This window comes from Mytilus californianus, unplaced genomic scaffold (assembly GCF_021869535.1).
Source record: "Mytilus californianus isolate M0D057914Y unplaced genomic scaffold, xbMytCali1.0.p SCAF_12, whole genome shotgun sequence".
Classification (NCBI taxonomy): Eukaryota; Metazoa; Mollusca; class Bivalvia; order Mytilida; family Mytilidae; genus Mytilus; species Mytilus californianus.
Genome location: NW_026262604.1, coordinates 22,185,429 through 22,206,763, shown reverse-complemented (window position 1 = coordinate 22,206,763; position 21,335 = coordinate 22,185,429). Strand labels below are relative to the sequence as shown.

General features: G+C 34.2%; 1 protein-coding gene across 1 annotated transcript; it reads left to right on the top strand.

The window, feature by feature from the left end:
* Positions 1 to 761: 761 nt before the first annotated feature.
* Positions 762 to 20,412, top strand: LOC127722345 (mucin-5AC-like). Its single transcript, XM_052229230.1, has 4 exons — positions 762 to 766; positions 9,008 to 9,164; positions 11,063 to 11,435; positions 14,048 to 20,412. Exons 1-4 carry the CDS (start codon positions 762 to 764, stop codon positions 18,583 to 18,585), a joined length of 5,073 nt encoding a protein of 1,690 aa, XP_052085190.1. The 3' UTR covers positions 18,586 to 20,412.
* The last annotated feature ends 923 nt before the right edge of the window (positions 20,413 to 21,335 follow it).

The following is a 21,335-nucleotide window of genomic DNA, read 5'->3' as shown; positions in this document are numbered from 1 at the left end:
TTACGATGTTTATATATCCCAACTCGTTCGTTATGCCCGTGTCAGTAGTGACGTTTTGGATTTCAATGAGCGTGATCTATGTATTACTGTAAATTATTAAGTCAGGGATTTCGTTACCACGAATTACTTAAAACCTTTACTAAATTCTTCCATAGATATAAAGATTAGGTTTGCATGTTTGGCTGTACTTGTTAAAAAACTTATTTCAGACGGAATAGCACATCCTAAATTTTACGGTGATGTTGTTTACCGAGCCTGGAAATTTATATACGATCCGGTTAAACTTATAAATCCTTTAAATAAACTTATTCTAAAAGGTTACCAATTCAACAATGTAATAAACTTATTCTAAAAGGTTACCAATTCAACAATGTAATTAGATCTTTGAATATTGTTTTATTGGTATAAATATTGATTTTGTTATCAGTAAATTAAAATCATACTAAATAGTTTTGTTATAAATTTACACATATGCACATTAACGGTACTACAATATGTTGATACATTGTACCTCCGTTTTGGCATTGCACAAGGTCATGTTTTTCTCTGACTGTTAATGACGTCTTTACACTAAATCCATTGGATGTTGGATGTGTACTGATTGATAAATTCTTCTTTTCGATTGCGATTGCGATGTTGCCCTTAATTTTGATACTATTACATTTGGTGTTTACCAAATGTGTACGTGTATATGTAATGTGAAACTCATTTAAGTTTAACTTGGATATCATAGTTGTCATGAATACAAGATGGACTTAAAAATGAGGTTTGTTTTTCTTCAACTCATTCTTGCTAGAGGTAAAAAGGGGGTTTAAGATCTCACATGCTTAACCCCGCCGAATTTGTGTACCTGTCCCAAGTCAGGATCCTCTGGCTTTTGTTAGTCTTGTATGTCTTTTAATTTTGGCTCATTTATATGTTTCGGAGTTTAGTGTGACGTCCATTTTCGCTGAACTAGTATACATTATTTTAAGGGCCAGATGAAGCCCGCCTCCGGATGCGGGATTTTCTCGCTGTTTTGAAGTCCCATTGGTGGCCTTGTGCTGTTTTCTGCTCTTTGGTCGGGTTGTTATCTCTTTGACACATTCCCCGTTTCCATTCACAATTTTATGTGCAATCTTTTTAAATTCATTAAATACAAAGTATTTTTTAGTCTAAATCGCTATGTAGTTTTAAATGAAAGAGTCTCTTGGTCGTCAGCTTTTCCAGCTCTTGGCCTTTTAGAAAGCCGTTGAAACTAAAATTATGTTCATGTGATATAATTCTGGATATATATTTTACTTTATGGTTCGAATTCAAAATTAATTTGCAAACAAATGAACAAATAAATACGTAGAATAGACGACAATCCAATGTCACAAATAACCGAGACCAAAATTTTAAGTTTTGATTTTAAACTTAATTTTTTAAATGCACATTTTGGTCATGAAAAGTCTTGTAACCAAATTCAGTTTTTCTACATTAATGCTTTGAATACATAAAGAAGAGCTAAAGCTTTTCCACTTGTAATTTGTTCACTAGAATGGATATTTCAAAAAAATAATTCTTACTAAAATTCTCAGTATCACTGCTTAGTACATCGTAACATGTATTATTTAAAGTTTGAACAACATTACATCGTATTTCTGAACATTGTTAAAGATGAGTTTACCAAATTTTCTATAGACATTTAGCTTTGGGTATTCGAGGTGTAAATTCATTTGAAATCGAAATAAAACTCCGATCTTAAGAAAATCTTTTTATAGTCTATTAGAAAAAATCATGTTCAACGTTGGTGTCCATCCAGGCAAATTATAAAAAATATTTGAGAAATTGGCAAATTTTTCCAGGACATTGCCTCTAACCGTAATATTGAAACTATAATATTATAGCATTTATTTATACGGACATAAACTTTGTAGAAATGGTAAAATCCTTTAGATATAAATTGAAACTCTTGATATTTAAATTCTTCTTTGTTTCATCATCTTTCGGCTTTCAATTCTGCGACAGAAACATATACAGGAAATGAACCATAAAATTTCTTAACCTACTGAACAATCACTGCAGTTTGAAAGGTCAATTACGAGAAAAGGCAGCAAATTCCGTATGAGTTGAAAATTTGGCGTATTTTGACGTAAAGGCGACACGATATGTCTAAATGTGACAGATACACGAATTTCTGACAAAACATCTTGTATTTATGGATGTACAACAAAATTAAGGTGTTTGATTGTCACTGGGGATCATAATTCATGATTTATTATATCGACCCGGCCATCGTTGAAGCAAAACATAAATCTCTATTTTTTTCTGTAAAACACAACTTTTGTTTTATAATTAATTTGACTTGCATGATCATCTCACGTTGTTAATCAGTATATGTATTCAGGGTTATTTATATATTTAATTAATTACAATTAGATATATTGTGTTTTATGAATTTCATCATGGTTGCCCTTTTGTGATCCCCGTTATGACAAGGACCAATTAAACAGTCCAAGACACTAAAGACTGTCTATCAATCCTTTCGGAACAACTTTGTAGGATTGTTGCCACTTATTGTGAATTCAGCAACGACATGGTTCGGCCACCGGCGCGGGTCGCCAAGGCAACTTCTGCAGGTTCAGACTCTTGGATAATTGTAAATACTATGCCTTTGATAAAGTAAGTTATAATATTTAAAACTAGAATATGCACATGATTTCATTTAGATATATATTTCAAAAATAGAAGCAGAAATGAAATCCTGCTAAATTTTAGGAGTTACTAATATCAATGAGTTTTTCGGATCATTCTATTGGTTAGAATTAACTTAATTATGATAATTGTACTAATTTTATATGAGTGTACAAAGAGGTTGACTATTGTCTATAAAAAAGCGCATGAACTCGTCATTCTAGTACTTTAATGTTCAAGTGAAAACGAATCTGAAGTCGTGCGTGAATTTTTAAATGTTGCAATATTTTTAGATTGGCTTTTATCCAGTAAAATACATTGAAGTTTTAATTCCTAGAATGTAAATACTATAAGCAAGTCGAAAAACAGTACGGCATTTTTATAACGTAGTAAATCATTTATCATCAATTTGTTTGAAAATGAAATAATGTCGATGTGAGTAAAAGAAGACAAGGGGGCATACGTCAATGAGACAGCAATAAAATGACACAAAAACCCAAAACAATTGTAAGTTGCATGCATATATCTTTTACATGTTAAAATAAACGTTTTAAACAGACTTTCAAAAGTCTTGGTTTTCTTATGTCGTTGTGTTGCATTGTTGGATCCAGGGGGTGTCCCGGGGGCTTGAACACCCCTTTTTCTATTTTCATTTTAATTATGTGAACGTTTCATGATCTTCCGGGGGTTGGAATTCTCCTCTCAAAAATGGCTGGATCCGCGCCCGAGTTGTTGCCTCATTGACGCATACTCAACATATCTTTTCATTCATATTGCAAGGATTCGTCGACAGTTCTTCAAAATATATCTAAGAGGTTCAACATTGACGTAACTAACACAGTTTTCAAGCACGTTAACTTTTTAAACGTTTGAATTAGTTATGCCTAAAAACTCAATGCATTACCACAGGAACGAGTAAGCAATTGTAGTTCATTTTCTTATTACCGACTTTAAAAAAAAATCGAAATGTTTGAAATTGTTGAATCATAGAAAGGTCAAACTTTTTTAGATCATGTACGTAATCTTTTATAAATTTTCTTTGCGAAATCACTTTTTTAGTCTCATTTATAACATGAATGTGAATTGCTCTTACGAATTCAAAATAATGTCAGATCCAGCTCAATGCCCTTTTCATTAAACTTACATATACAAGGAAACAATTTGGAATACCTAGGAGTTGTTTCTCTTTGCCAAAAAAAATGCATTCGATTCTGATACGACGTTTCAATATTTCTTGTAAAAAACTATAGTTGAATTTATCTTTAAAGTGCAGTCATGCATGATTGTGAATGTTTAAGAATTAGTTTTTATGGATAGTCTCAGGTTATAAGGCTTTTTTTTTAAAAGCGTACACCAAGACTTTTTGATTGGTGTAAGCTTCATACTTGGCGTTTTTTTTCATTTCGAGGTACACACAAGGAAATTATCAATATTTTTTTTTAATTATAAAACGGCAAAATGCAAACAGTGATCGTACAATTATAGGACCATTCGTCCATCAAAGAAACTATGGTATTACTCTGCGTTTAAAAATAACATCGGAAGTTTCTTATCTAATTATACATGTAGATGTAGATATGTGACTGTGATTGTACTTTTTGTCATTCCTTATAAGGAATGATTGAACAATTTTCTATTTTCCGTGTTTTGTTTGTTAATTGTTCGTTCTATCGTGTGTTACATGGGAGATTGATAAATATAGATTCAACCATGCAACACCGTTGATTACGATGTGTATATACTCGAAATAGTTTCATTGCAACTCACATGTGCGAGGTGTACTGAGCATTTAAAAAAATAATTTCATTATACAGATAGATATTATAGTCAGCGGGGGAAGTGGTAGTATCTCATTCTCTAATATTTTAATGGAAAATGGCGTGTGGAACGTTCCGAATGAATATGGCAGGAAATTTTACGAGACATATTAAATCTAAAAATGGTTTATCAAACTGCCTCAACCGGTTTAAAAGCTTTCAAATTTTGAGAAACAAATAGAGACAATCGAAACACGTAAAATCTTACAGTGGGTTTATAAATGGCTTAAGGATGCTCGCTCCTCTGGTTTTTAAAATTTTGCCAGATTTTCGGAATCCTCTGGTTTTATCCATGTTTTGCCATTAAATAATTTTGTCCACTAACCCCTACTTTTCTTTTCATAATTTTATTTCATATAGTTTTAAAAGCCATATTTGAAAATCTTATATAATCCTTGTTATTTTTTCATAGTTTTTAAAAGAGAAAAGCGGACAATGTTAAAAGTATGAAAAATCTAGAGAGAATCATTTCCCGCCAAATTTTCAATGGCTTATATCTCAAAAACAAGTACACGGACCCTTAATTTTTTTCTGCTTTTTTGGTTCCTTTATTTATATACTATAAATTTAGAACAGTCTTTTAAAAAGCTTGTTATTTTAAAACAGAGTAGCGAACATCCTTAAGGTAGAATTACTTATAAAATTGAGAATGAAAACGGGGAATGCACCAAAGAGAAAACAACCCAACGAAAGAGTAAAAAATAGCCCAAGTCCACCAAAGAGTCTTCAACACAGCGAGAAACTCCCGCACCCAGAGGCGGGCTCCAGCTGGCTCCTAAACAAAAATGTATACTAGTTCAGCGAAAATGGACGTCACACTAAACTTCGAAACATATAAATGAACCAAAATTAAAAAAAAACATACAATATAAATAAGAAGATGTGGTATGAGTGCCAATAAGACAACTGTCCAGACTAAACAATGGCCATTTGGTGGCTTCTCGCAAGGAGTACAATCACAAAGAAAGTCACCCCTCCCCCAATCTGTCGAATTCTCTAAAGATTGCTTCTGTAACCAACTACTTTAAACAGCATCAATGAAGGATAACTCAGACATCCTTTGACAGTTGATTATGTATTCATAGCTTAAAAGTCACAATTTTTTTTAAAATGTGAAATTTTAAGACGATACTACTTATCGCAAAAAGAGGCTTCATGCTCAGGAGAGGATTTATTTTACACCATATATGGTTTAAGAAATGACAGGATTTTCCAATTCGGTAAACTATCTACATATGTATTTTGCCTTTGATATTACAACTGATTTTTATTCTATGTGACAATTTCCTTTATGATTCAACATGCCACTCCGTTGTTTGTAACACACGAAACAAATAAATAATGTTTAATTACATCTCTAAAAATAAGAGAAAAACCATTAACAGATCATATTACTTTCCAACAAGTGTCAGTTGTTGCGGAAAATGATGTCAAGTTTTATCCCTTCACACATGTACAAAAAGTCTTTATTCATAACGAATGGTAATGACATGTTTTATCCCTATAATATATTTTTATGACAACCAAAAATAAGTTTTTATGGACCACAAGATTTAACAAAGCATGCGTATTCATTGTAAATAATTAGGTCAAGGCATTTATATTGCATAAAACGGTACTGAACATACATATTGTGTGTGTGTGTGGTTTTTGATGGGGCATATTTTGTCTCTTCAACTTTGTACTTGTTTGGCTTTATAACTATTTTGATCTGAGCGTCACTGATGAGTCTTATGTAGACGAAACGCGTGTCTGGCGTATTAAATTATAATCCTGGTACCTTTGATAACTATTGTCCCTTGGGGGGAACACTTTTTTATCGACTTCAATAATAAAAACTTTTTTTTTCATAGACAAACATAAACAATATTTTTTTTTAATTAAATTTTTATATGTTTTACCATTTTCCACAGAAACAAACTTTTTTGCATAATTACTCTCTAATCAAATTTTTTTCTCAAGAAATGTAAGCATCACACAATTTATTGTAAAAAACATGCCTCCTTCTCCCGAAATTAAACAAATTTATAAGATACAACAATTTATTACATTGTACATCATACAGGATGACATTTTTATCCTGGAGCAAGTATGAATTTAATAACCAATTTATATAATAAAAGTACAAAAAATATTTATTTGAACATATTTATTATACAATGTCACTGCTCTTTTGTGTATTGCACCTGACCAGGTGACATTGAAACCCCGTCTCATGACCTCTATAACAGGTTAATTATCATTTGTAAACATTCCTAACCCCAATTATTACGTTCGATTAACTTATATCTTACGTAATTATTACATTAATGCATATATATTCACGTGTACTTTTACACCTTGTACTTACAATTTGACAGAAAAGGGACATAACTCGAGCATGTTTCCATGTGAAAGGCCGTAAATTGGTCGTAAACATGTTGTCGTTACAGGACATTGAATGGCACCTTCTATATGTCAATTACAAATTGTTGAGAAATTATAAAACATGGTCAACAACGAGCATTGTACCTTAAGAGTGTATATACAATTTATAACACGTACATAAGTTGATAAATATCTAATATTATTTTATGTGCTTTCAGTTATTTATGGGGGTTGTACAAGGGTTAAATGTATGGGCACGGACGAAAATGAAAAGAAAGGATCAACGCAAATGAACGTATAGTCAAGTACTGAAAACGTACCGAAATAATGTGAAATTTTATCAGTATTTCGAAGATATTGTACTATTTCAGTCCCATAATTTCACAGTACTGGATTTTGGCTTCAAGTTGAATGTACAGTTTTATATTTTTTTATTTTTAGGACATTTCAAGTTTTAAAAAGGCTATCATGTACCAATCTAGTACTTTTATATAATTGCACTTTCAGCTAAATTTCCTATCAAATTATAGTAAACAAAGAAGTACTATATAATTATTGTACCTTCATAGTACTGCACAACGGAGATACAAAACTAGTATAACTTCATATTTGTGCATGTACATAAGTACAGTACAATAGTTCGAAAGTACTATATCAGTTCTTTATTATTTAAGTACATTTTCAGTGCTGAAAAATTATATTAAGCACTTAAAAGTACACGCGCAAGAATAGCTGTGTAATTGTTTAATCAAATAATACGTGCTTACAGATGGATGAAAACCGCAATTTTGATATTTTTTGTATCATTTCTACACTATGGGGTCACCCTGTACGTGTCCCTTTCTACTTTCTACAAAGTATAAGATTTAAGCTTACATATTACTTAAAGAAGAGACTATTAATCATATTCACCACTGAAACATATTTAATTAATGAAAGTTAAAGGAATAATCGACAAAGTGGAAATAACCAGAATCTTGACCGTTTATATCTTTGGCAATTGTACATGAAGCCTGAGGCTGTGGATTTTTTCATTTTCCTTTTTTATCAAATTAATGGACGTTTACATACATAACCAATATAGGAATAGTGCATGATAGCACAGAAACTGCGCATGCGTTTGTCTTTTCCAAATTAAAACAGACAAACAAATCTGAGTGATGGGGATAGGAGGGATGAATGTCTTTTCTTGTTTACCTATACGGGATTAAGTTCGCATGAAACACATATAGTTGGTCAATAGGTCAAGGGTATCGACTGTTTCCTTTCCGAAGCAATTGAAGATAGCGGCTGAGCCCATTTTCTCTATCTAAAGTTTTTAGTGTCGTGTTTGTTTACTGTTTTATCTTTTTATACCTCTGTTACGGAGGTCATTATGATTTTGACCTAACCGTCCGTCTATGAATCAGTCCGTCCGTCCGTCCGTATGTCAGTGTATCTGTCCTGCATCACTCTTTTGTCTCCAGCATTCTTTCTATCTGATCCCGATCGTATGAAGGTTTTTTATCATCAAAGCTTCGAATTAGTTCGATTATCCGAAAAATTTTGGAACTATTTTTTTCCGGGGTGGACTGCAAACAATATATATGGGGGAATATTTAACTTAACAATATCCCATACCAATTTTTGTTGCCAATATTGCGCCAACGTTGGTTATCCGATTCTCTTCCAATATGTATGAGGTTACTGCTTTTATCGGATAAGTTCAATAATCAGAATAATCAGAATCAAATACGTTTGAATAATAAGATTAAATCAAATACGGAGTAGAACCAAATATTCCGGTATGATTGCCAACTCTTTATCAGAGACCAATTGACTCAGATTTCTTTTCAACTATTGGTACCGTACGGCCTTTGTCACATACCGCATATCTAGCTATAAAATGCCCCTAAATGACAAATGTAAAACAATTCAAACGAGAAAATCTATGCCTGGGGTAATAAAGGGGATGGTGGTGTATGTAAATGAGACAGCAGCCTATCAACACAGAATTAACGTAAACTGTGTTCAACAGTAGACAAGTTTCTACACTATATATCAAGATATAAATTTCTCCAAGTATAGCATATCGATTTAATACAATTTCCTGGTTAAAGATGTCTAGCAATTGATTGTTTGTATGTTTAAACTGTCTAATTTCTTTCGCAATTTTCTACTTTCAGACATTTCCTTCTAGTTTTTATTTTCTTATCAACCATATCATGTGCCAATGCCAGAGGTCGAATGATTGAACCATGTCAAAGGTCATCACTATGGCGAAAAGGTTACAGTTCACCAGTAAATCAAGATGATGATGGCTTAAACTGTGGCGGATACTGGGTAAGATATATGGAATATCCGGGTACTAACAGTCCATCAGCAGTGGTATCGACCCAGTTCTACAATTTTTTATAATTTCGCGCGTCTGAATCGCTTTTCTAGTTAACCTTCATGAGGAATGCAGAAAACCCATTACAAACTATCGTTTTATCTTCCCTTTTTAAACAAATTATTTGTTCAAGAAATTTTTGAATAAAACAACTTATTAAAGATTGAAACCATGTCCTCTCTCTTTTCCCCAAAAATAAATATCAATTTCAGGTGGCTAATAGTCGGAATTTCGCTTTGTACAAAAAACACCAAGAAAATCAAGAGAAAAAAAAAGGAAAATACATTTTTGACAATCCATTTTTCAGTGGCTGTCAGATTATTTATTTTATACGTTTGTTTACCGACAATCGAGGAAAAGAATATACATTTCTATAGCATTTGACATCTTTATTTTTAAACTGTATTGTTGTCATATATAATATTTGACGTGATCAGGGGTTCACCAAAGGAGTCATATCAACATATAAAATAGTACATAATAGTGATGATGTTGAAAAGATTTACCAAGTATTAGATACACCATGTCCTTAAGCCATTTTATAATGTATACTTCTTGTAGGGTATATATATTCGAAATGACATCGTTCTCTAAATCATGACTTTGTTTTTTAGATACATGTGATAAGCAATACACATCAGTTATTGAAAATAAAAATTATTCCGTATTTTTAACGTGCTAGTTCATAAAGTTACAGTCCACAGTGTCCCGGACACATTATAATAACTCCGTTCCAACCAGTAAGCTCTTCTCAAATGTCATGTATTTAGCAGAGAAACTGCAAATGCCATTTTCAAGTCTTCGGTTTGACAATGCCGGGGACGGAAAACAACCTCCCCCACTCGAACTACCACGAGATTTGCCATGTTTTGTCCGATATTGTAGGAAGTTTTTACACCTATACATTGATGTGTTTCATATTAACTTACATGTAAATAAAACAAGAAATTGCTGCGGCTTACTTAAACATAACAATATACTTTCAAGAAACTCGTTTCATATGACTTTATAGCTTCAAATAGGTATTATATTCTTTAAACTTTGTACAGAAAGGTCTCATATTCTTAAAATTTTGTTTTGAATGGAAGTGTTTTTTACTATTGAAAATTACTATAAATAAAAACAACATTGATTTAAAAAAAGTCTTGTTCTTGTATCTTGCCGAAAAAAATGTTTTTTTTTTTTATTTCAGCTTGAAAAAACAGTTTCTCCTGGGATAAAAGACCCTATACCTAACATAAAATGAATGATCGGTCCCTTACATTATGTTCTCTTTTAAATAATTTAATTTTGGATGTAACACGTCTTCTGATTGGCTGAAAGTGTTTTGTCTATCAGCTCATAGACATAATTTTGTCATGTGACCGTGACGTCACCAACGTTTTTTTCAAAATTTACTCCTTAAAAATGGAATTTAGAATTAAATTATAAGGAATGACTGTAATATTTTTTCTGTCTATTCGAGATAACCTAAAAATGTGGTGCACACTTTTAAATAACCCGCTACGCGGGTTATTCAGTGTGCACCACATTTTTGATGTTATTTCTTCATAGACAGAAAAAATATTACAGTCATTCCTTAAATATCAGCTTATGTGTGTTTGTAATGAAACTAATATATCATACAACGCTGTCCTTAAATCACATTTGTCAGGTCAGAGAAATATCCCTCTGTTATTAAATATTTATCTTAAATAGCAAAAGTGTATCTTTAAAAGGCTTGTCAGTAAAAAGCAGAAGCAATCAAACAAGACAACTGACCTTTGTATGACCCTACAAAATGACAATTACATCCAATTAAAAAATGATATAGGTTATGATATTTATTTTGATGTTTTCTTTATTACAGCACCAGTGGCAGGAAAACAAAGGCAGATGTGGAGTCTGTGGCGACCCATGGGATTCAAATCCCCGCCCCAATGAAATGGGTGGCAAATATTTTAATGGACTCATTGCTAGAACTTATCATACAGACGATTCTCACATTAATATTGAAATAGAAGTTGAGAAGAACAAACACGGATATTTTGAATTCCGACTTTGTCCTGAAGTTTCTGATAATAATCCAGTGTCACAGGAATGTTTAGATCGTTTTCCATTGGAAATTGTTGGACACGGGCAACGTTTCTATCCTTCTAGTGCCAGAAATGTGTATTTGCAAATTGCTATGCCAAAGGGCTTGGTTTGCGAAAGATGTGTCCTTCAATGGAAATGGCATACAGGTATATTTTTTTTAAATATCATGATTTGAATCATCAATTACATGTATACATTGGAACATGCATGTTTTCTCAGTTGTTCTTACCAAAAGTCCACTAAAATTAAATAACTCTGGAAACTTATTCTAGTAGAACTTAAAAGTCAGATATGATAATAGTAACGATAATAAGTAAGTAAATAAATTATAAATAAATATAATCATATTCGAAGTGGTGCTGAAGAAAAGTTGATTTTTTTGGTTCTCATTGTAGTAAACAAAAACTAAAACGATGAGTAATACGAACAGACACATATTCCATAAAATTATATTAATTGCCAATAGAAGAATTTTTATATGACTCGACATAGTAAACCCATTACTGTTTTATGTGAGCCATCATTCACACTTATTATTCAAATATAATGATATTTTTCGAGAAAAAAATGAAAATGTCTACTTACATGTCACGAATACGCTGTTTGCAAGGTTACAATTGGCCGTTTTAAAATACTAATTATTGTGAATAATTTCATTGTTTGTACACCAAAATGAACAGACCACAATGGCATTGTTGACTATGTACTTCACCAGTCACACTGTTAATTAAAGTATTACTACATGTAAGAATGCATTTGATTTTAAAAGGATTAAATTGAGATATTGATAAAAGGCGATATTGAGTAAACGTCAAATAGACAGCAGCCAAACAACATAACTTAATAAAAAAACACATCTCTACAGGTCACAATATTGCGCTCGCAAATGACAGCAATTGTTCAAACTGTGTTACATCACACCGTAAAAAATATGTAATTGAAAGTTTCGTATTGAATGAAAGACTGGTAGAAATTTTGTCTTTCAATCTTAAAGGCCATTTTTTCGAAAAGGTCATTTTTTTGCAAAAGGTACCGTTTGCCGAAATTTTCCCAAAAGTTTCTGCATTGTATGACTGTTTTAATGATTTAGTAAACCCGTAATCTTTCGTACTGTGCATTTGTTATCTCCTGTTCTGCAGTCATGGGCATGCTTATTGACAAAACTGGTCGACTTGTGTACATGTATATATATATATAAAAAATATATATGCGTATGGTGACGTAATGCTATAATAGTAAAGACCAATACTTTTCTCACCAAGATCTTTTAGGAAAGTGAAATAGTTTTCAAATAAAATCCATGCGAGAGACTGTCTGTGGGATATTGTGAATGTTATATATAAAAAAGGAGACGGTGTATGGTTGCCAATGTGTCAAATATCCACCAAAGACAAGAATTTAAAGAACTATACGGCCTTCATCAGTGAACAAAACCCATAAGTAAATTGGGCATCTGGAGCAGTAAAATTGATACCGCTGATATAATTTCGGAAGTCCAAAATTCAAATTAATGAAAAAGATGAAATTTTTTCTCGGCATTGCTATGGACCACAAAACTATTGGGAATTCGATACTAATACAGTCATAATACAGTCATACAGTCAAGGCTCCGTGTTGAAGGCCGTACTTTGAACTATATTTTTTTACTTTTTACACATTGTGACTTGGATGGAGAGTTGTCTCATTGGTACTCATACCATATCTTCTGATTTATATAAACAATCCGAGTACGATTATCGTCCTCAGACTCGGAAATCAACCAATAAAACACTAATATTGGAATTTCGAGCACACATTTTGTACTCAGAGTACTATATGTAAAGTGTTTTGACTAAAAATCGAGGTCTTAGATAATTTGTGTGGAACAAGAATGTACTCACAACTTTTCTAGACTATGGACAATTTGGAGTTTGTCATATTATATAGTATAGATATTGTCAATTAATGCAGACCGTCTGGTGAACTCTAAATGACTATTGATTTATGTGTCGTTGTCTTGCTGCCTTATTGAACAACGATATTTGATTAAGCTAGACATATTGCCTGATTGACAGTATATCCCACCTTTATTAGGAAGCACATTTTGACCCTGTTTTGTGCCGTTTTATTTCCTTGGTCCTGTTTGTACCTGGACTACAAGTGTTTTATTGTGTGTTTTAGTTTTACGACATCTGGTTTAAGTAAGCAAAGCGTTAAGTGTGTGCGCATGTAAAAATGTTTTTACTTCACCAGTCATTGTGTGCGTGTACAAAGCCAGCCTCTGTGGACCATGTGATGTTCTTTGTTGTGTTTGTTTTTAGAGGAGTAGGGTGTTGGATGTTGTATGCTGTCTGTTGTAATGCACAGTATGTTCGTTGTTGTGTTTGTTTTTGGAGGAGTTGGGTGTTGAATGCTTTCTGTTTTAATGTACAGTATTGTTGGTGATTCATGTTATCATTTTTGTGTACTGTAAATTCAGAAATTATTGCATGCTTTTATTATTGCGATTTTAAAAGAATGGACGAAAATGCGAGATTGATTATTGCGATTTCGGGAAAAGCTGCCTACAGACATATGTATCAGATATCATAATGTGAGATCTTATCATTGCGATACGCATCCAGTCGCATTATTCGCATTAATAAAAACCTCGCAATAATTTCTGAATCTACAGTATTATTTATTTTATTCATATTTAAAGATTCAGAAAACTTCTGTAAGAATTCAGAGAGATAATGTGAATACCATGAATTAATAAAACATATATTGTCTTTTTCAGCTCTCCACTGGGGAAGATGTGCAAATGGAAGTAGTCAAGTCGGTTGCGGCGACCAAACTGAAATATATAACTGTGCTGACATTTCTATATTACCAAGGGGACACAACTCATTCAGAAATACTCTTAATGAAGTGACAAACGAATTCAGTATTCCAATAATTCAACCAGAATCTCAATCCTTAGATGTCTCACCTAGTGAAAACCCTCTTGGAAAGTCTTCAACTTATTCATTTTTGATAGGAAAAGGCGATTTATATGGAGTTCCGGTATCAACTGCAAAATCAGTCACCGAGACAAAGTCGAATGTACTAATGGCCAAGAATAATATTGTTGTTGATTCTGTCAATTCATTACCCGAAGATACGAAACGAATCGATAAAAGTTCGTTAGATAACAAGGAAGTTGTTACAAAAGACGTGATTAATCTTCCTTATATCGGTATGACAACTTCAGTTCAAAAGAATGACCAATCTAATGGCGTTTCCCCAACACAGGATCCCGGTACTTTACGAGACAATGTTGAAGTAATTGAGCTGTCACGTACCAAAAGAAACGTTAAATCGGCACCATCTAGCAGTCAGGTTGTACCTTCCGTTGGAAATTCGAGTGCGTCGACTACCGGAAGTCAAGGCGCATCAATTGAAGGAGGCCAAACTTCTGCTATGTCCACAGGAAGTCAGGATGTTGTCACTAAAACAACTGTAATTGTAAACGGTCACCAGTCAGCACCGTCATTGTCTTCATCATCATCATCTATGACTGAAGCAATATCGCCAGTTAAAGGTCAGGAATGGAAAGTTATAAACGTAAATCAGTCCCCTGAACAGAAGCAACCAGTAACAATTCAGGAAACTAACCCGCTATCGACTTCTCAGTTTGATATAAGTAATATAGCATTTGCTAATGCTGTTAATGATTTTACATCGGGTACATTGTTGTCGCATCATATAACTGATAGTATAGGTAATTTGGCGAATCCTGGAACATACAATCCTTCCATAGCACAGTTTACAGGAATGATGCATCCAACTGCTTACCCGACTATGGATTATTCTACATACAACCAACAAAATCAGGGCTTACTGGGAATCTCTATGTTTGATCATGGTATTGTTAGCGAAACACAAAGTGGTTTTGTTGACACGACTAGCAATGTTGCTTCCTGGGTTGAACAAACAGCTGAAACAACAACATCTGCTGTGGGTACTACCAAAGCACCTAGTACTACAACAGTTACTAGTGATCAACCACAGTCAAATCAAGTCAAAATAGTCGAACCTCTTACAGCAGGTACGAATACATGGTCTATCCACGGAATGATCGAACCTTTACCACCTACGACGACTCAAGCTCCATGGGTCGAAGCAAATCCTACTTGGGTAACAGTAGCACCAAGTGATCGGCTGCTAACACAACCAGTTATGCTTCATGGAACACAGCAACTTAACAATCAAGGTATTATGGGTAATAGCGGTTTGTGGACGCAATTATCAGGAATGTCAACGCCGGGTTATTATGACTGGGCTGAAATACCTTTCACAGACGGCATAACAACACAAACAACACCAAGTACAACAGTTTTCAAGACAACAACCCATACTTCTACTACCCAAACACCTGTTGAATCTACAAAGCAAGTAGCAGTAAAAGAGGAAAAGAAAAACATAACAGAAGCAAAACCTGTCGAAATTACAACTACAGGAGTACCTACGACAACGGAACGATTGTCAACTCATCGACCAGTTCTTGGATCCGCAGTTGACAGTATTCAACCAAATTCATACGGTGCAGTAGTTGAAGATCTTTCATCGACACCTGCAAAGGCTGTAGTTACGGAAAGAACAACAGTTAATGATGTACAGATTGCCACAGAACCACCGACAACTAAAATAAAACCGACGCTACAACAAACTGTGGTAACAACAGGTGTATCTAAAGTTACAACAAAACAACCTGTTGTTCTGAACGTACCACAACAAGCTCCTAAATTGGTTAAAAACGTTGCACCCTCAGGATCATATAATGTTTTCAAGGAGAACATTGGACAGCCAATTGATGTTGATACCGTTGTCAAACAGGGTAAAGATAGTGCCCAAGGAATAAAAAATGAAATACAAGCAACGATAAAAGAACAGTCTGTCAAACCTCCTCGAGCTTCTCTCGGAATGCAAAAGAAATCTCAAGTCTTAATTGAAAATATGATGTTGACTATGGCTGATCTAATGAAAAAGATTAAAAGCAGTCCACAGTTACAACCTGGTGTGTCATCTGTCAAAACAACAATAAGAAGGATTAAGCAAAACGTGGATAGAAATATACCAGCAACTCCTTCAGCAATAAATCACGTCAAGGAGTTGAAAATGGTTGATGTTGTAAAAACAATAAAATCAACACCCACACCAACTACAATCAAGTCAACGACCAAAAGAACAACTACGACAACCACGACAGAACCCCCAACTACAACAGTACCACCACCACCACCGACGACAACAACAATACCAACTACTACAACAACTCAACCGACAACGACACAATCAACAACAACAACTGAACCGACAACAACCGACCCACCAGTTGTCGATGCAGTCGGTGGTGCCTCAATGAGTTTTTTTAATCACATGTATAACCCTCAAACGACAGGAACACCAAATGTATGGAATAATGTACCTCCTACCACAGTTTCACCTATAACATGGAATGATGCAGTGGGTTCGTCATCCTTGATTAATGCCGGAAGTGGTACTGGTTTAATGAATGATGTACCAGCAACACAAAACTCTCCATCAATGAACCAGAATTTTGTAGATTTAATGAATACTTTAACTGCTCAGAACACAGCTATGCAATCTGGTGGTTTGACCAATCAACAAATTGTTGACATAATAAATCAACAATCTTCCACTACAACAAATATACAAGGCGGAAGTTTAGCTTCAGCGAGCGGAACTGGAGAAGTCGCTACACTAAATGCAGTCGAAATACAACAACCATACCAAAATGTTGTAAGTTCGGCTACTAACCAAGTTTTTACAGACAATACCCTTAATTATTTAGAAGCACCTGCACAGACAGGACAAACTTTCCAAAATCAAATCGAAATGACAACTAAACCTCGAACCATCCAGGAAATGGCCGCAGGAGGAATGGTAAATGTTGACTGGGATGCTTTACAAGGAAGGGGGAGAACGGCCAAAACAGCAAATCAACCTATGACAGGAATGGAAGCACTGATTCAGTTAATGAAACAGCAAGGTTATATACAACCACCGCCTGCTGCAACCCCAGCGCCACCTACTACCACGACAACTCCAATACCAACCACGACCACTCCTATTCCAACGACAACCACACCACCGGCCCCTACTCCACCACCGATAATTTACTATGCTGAAGATTTAACACCACGGGATGTAGATCCTATCTCTAGAGCTGTTATGTTGAAAATGATTAAATCTATGGCTCCAACTCGTCAAGATCTGTTTACAGTTCTATATACAACTGGTCCTGATTTGATGAACTCAATGGGAATAAATCCCAAAAACATACGTGGTTCTGTTCATGTTGCATTAATGAACATTTTCCCTGAGCTTCGCAGACCTTTAGGATTACCGCCTCCTAGACGAAGACCAAGATATCAACAGCCTTATGCCTCCAGTCAAGGACAATACGCACAAAACACCGCACAAGTAGCGGGTCAAGTTCAGTACGCACACACTGCTGCCTCGGGTCAAGGACAATACCCACATGCTGCTACTACAGGTCAAGGACAATACCCACAAGCTGCTACTACAGGTCAAGGACAATACCCACAAGCTGCTTCTACAGGTCAAGGACAATACCCACAAGCTGCTACTACAGGTCAAGGACAATACCCACAAGCTGCTACTACAGGCCAAGGACAATACTCACATACTGCTACTACAGGCCAAGAACAATACCCACACACTGCTACTTCAGGTCAAGGACAATACCCACAAGCTGCTCCTATAGGTCAAGAACAATACCCACAAGCCGCTACTTCAGGCCAAGGACAAACTGGTTATGCGATGACACAACCACAAGCCTCCTTACAAGGAGCAGCGCAAGCATATAATAGACCTCCAAGACCTACTATTGATCCAATTCAGAGAGCAATGGAAGCAGCAATGACAAAACAAGTTCTTCAGATGCTTGGTTTAGTTCCTGAACCTCCAGATGTACCACCCGGTGGGCGTAGAGGAGGGCGTGGTCGCGGCCTTGGAGGTGGAATGGCAGGTGGAGCTGCTGGTGCTTATCAGGATCCGTATGCCCAGCCATATAGCGCTGATCCGTACGCACGTCCTTATGGTGCAGGTCCAGCCGATCCCTGGCGTCCAAGGGGTCCTCAAGCTATGACTCCAGAATGGGCTGGAGTTCTTGGTGTAGGCCCTGAGCCAGGAGATGTCCCACCAGGAGGAGCAGCAGGAGGAGCAGGAGGAGCCGGTGGCGGACCAATGGTACCCGGAGGACGACGTGCTCGGATGATGGACCAAATGATTGAAATGATGGGCTTATAAGGTTGAACATGTTAAATAAACAATACAATGACGGTGAGGGGGTTGGAATTTGTTCCGGAAATCCGTGTGTCAGGAATAAAAAATGATATTGAAATCTTTACCACACTGTTACTGTTATATGCATCAATTTCAAGATACTATTATGAAATATTAGAAATGTTTTCCTGAAATATAATAATAGTACTGTTTATTTTCATATTGCATGATGTTTTTTTTCGGTTTTTGTAAAATGTGAAACGAATTTAAAAGTAATCGTCATGTCAACTTTGATACATTTGATTTACATGTTATGGATTACCTGTTATTCAACCCAAAGCTTTATTGAAATATTTTGAACGTCCTAAGATTTGAATTTTTTTTTCTCAATGATTAAAGATCTGCATGTCCATATTATAAACATCTTCAATTTTCGCTTGGTTTGTACTATTTGCAATTTAGATACGTTGTCACATTCTGATTTCGACAGGGATTGCATATTCGAAGTTATGCATGTTCACCAACTAATAGTAAACGAAAGGCTGTATTTTTTAATCGTAAACCGATTAATCAAGTCATTATGTCATTTCGATATGATCCCACTGAGTTCTTTTGGGTTAATTGATTTTTTTAAATATAAATTAAAAAACATTTGTTCTTTTTATTCCGCATCAAAGTCGAATGGTGTTTTATAAATGTTGGCAGATAATGTACTTTTGTCTTTAAATTAAGGTTTTTTATTTAAAGTACAAAAAATTTTCGATTCCTTTCTTACCTTCACTGCTTCGAAATGTTGCTACGTATAGAACGGAAATTTGTGATCTCTACGCCAGATATTGATTTGCATTTATTCTTTTGAAATTTTGAAATGTATCACGTGATTAATACCAAAACCTGAAAATGAATAAGATTCAAATAAATTCAAGAGAAATGTATGGTTGTTTTTTTCAACTATGGTCTCAAAAGTAAAATGTCATAGGTTACTATTGTTTTGATGTTGTATTTGTGTAGTTTGAATGGTTTTTAAGTGTGTAGGTTTTTGTTTTGTTTTAGAAATTCGAACATGAAGTGGCCAATTCAGTGTTTTTGTTTATTAATAAAGGTACATTAAAATGTACATCAATTTAAAAGATCGGAACTGATAGGGTAAAACTGATGCTTACGTTTAAATTTTGGTCATAATTCAGTGAAGGAAGACTAATATATTTTTTGTATATAAATGAGAAAATGTGATATATAACGTTAGAATCTACTGTTCATTTCCTTCTTTGTTTTCTTGATTTTTTTCAGGAGTATATTTACGCTTTTTTTTTCTTTTCTTTTCATTTGTTACGATTTCCTTTTAAATTGTGTTTGTTTGCTCTTTGGTATATGTGTGTGTGTGTGAGGTTGTTTCTTTTCCCTTTTCCTCAATAAATCACTTAATATCCTGAAAAGGCAACGTCGTATATAAACAGTTTATCTTTTCAGGTAAATTCTTATTTTGAAATTGTGATGACTACTTAAATACTGCAAAAAGATAAACAAACACTTCGTCAAATTCCGTATTGAGTCGTGCCCTTTTTTTTAAATTTATGGAGCATACTAATTTATTGTCAATTTTTCTCTATTTTTTTTCATATTATACCTAAGGACGTGTCACTCGTTGGTTCATATGATTGCTTAAAGTTTTGATGCGTATGGAAAACCAAAAACGAATAAAACAAACAGGATTTTATTTTTTGTATATAATTGTTATTTTGAATCACAGAATTGCACAGAAGTTTCTAACTATTTTCTATAATGTGTATGTATATTTTTATTATTATTGTGAGAATCATCTATCATTCATAATAAAATTATTTCCATCCACTTCATTGTTCTAGTGAACGCCACCTTCTCCTTACCATTTACATGTAAAATGAAACACAATATATATTGGCTCTCAATAATGACGACTTCAGTATGTACACTAAAGAGATTTATCCTGCCGAACTGACTTTAAATAAAGCTAATACGTACTAACAATGAACACTGTTTTTTCCTGGATCTTGATATCTTTATCTTTAACGGGAAACTTAATACCAAAATTTATGATAAAAGAGATGATTTTTCATTTCTTATTGTTAATTATCCATTTTTAGATGTTGACGTTCCCTTGTCGCCATCTTATGGTGTTTATATATCTCAACTTGTTCGATTCGCTCGTGTATGTAACAACGTATTTGATTTCAACGAAAGAAATCTCTGTATTACTGAAAAATTATTACACCAGGAATTTCGATATCACAAACAAGTGAAAACATTTACTAAATTTTATCATCGGTACAAGGACATCATTCGTAAATATAAATCAACATGCAGACATCTTATACGTTCAGGTATTTCACATCCAATATTTTATGGTAATATTCTTTACAAAGCACAAAAATGTTGGTATTCACCTCAAAAGCTAACCAAACCTTTAAACAGACTTATTCGGAAAGGATATAGTTACGATACTGTTGTCAAGTCATTAAGGATTGCATATTTTGGTATTAATATTGATTAGCTCATAGGGTCTTTGCATTGGAAATAAACACATTTATTCTAAAACCAGTTGTTGGCATGATACAGGTTATTTCTTCTCATATATTTTCTGATGGTATGATACTAATCCCCTAACGGGAGGGATTGTACTTGATTTTCATATGATGAAGACATAATCTTTCAATCAGTTTAATTGAGGTTTGGAGCTGGCATGTCAGTAACTGCTAGTAGTCCTTTGTTCATTTATGTATCATTGTCATTTTGCT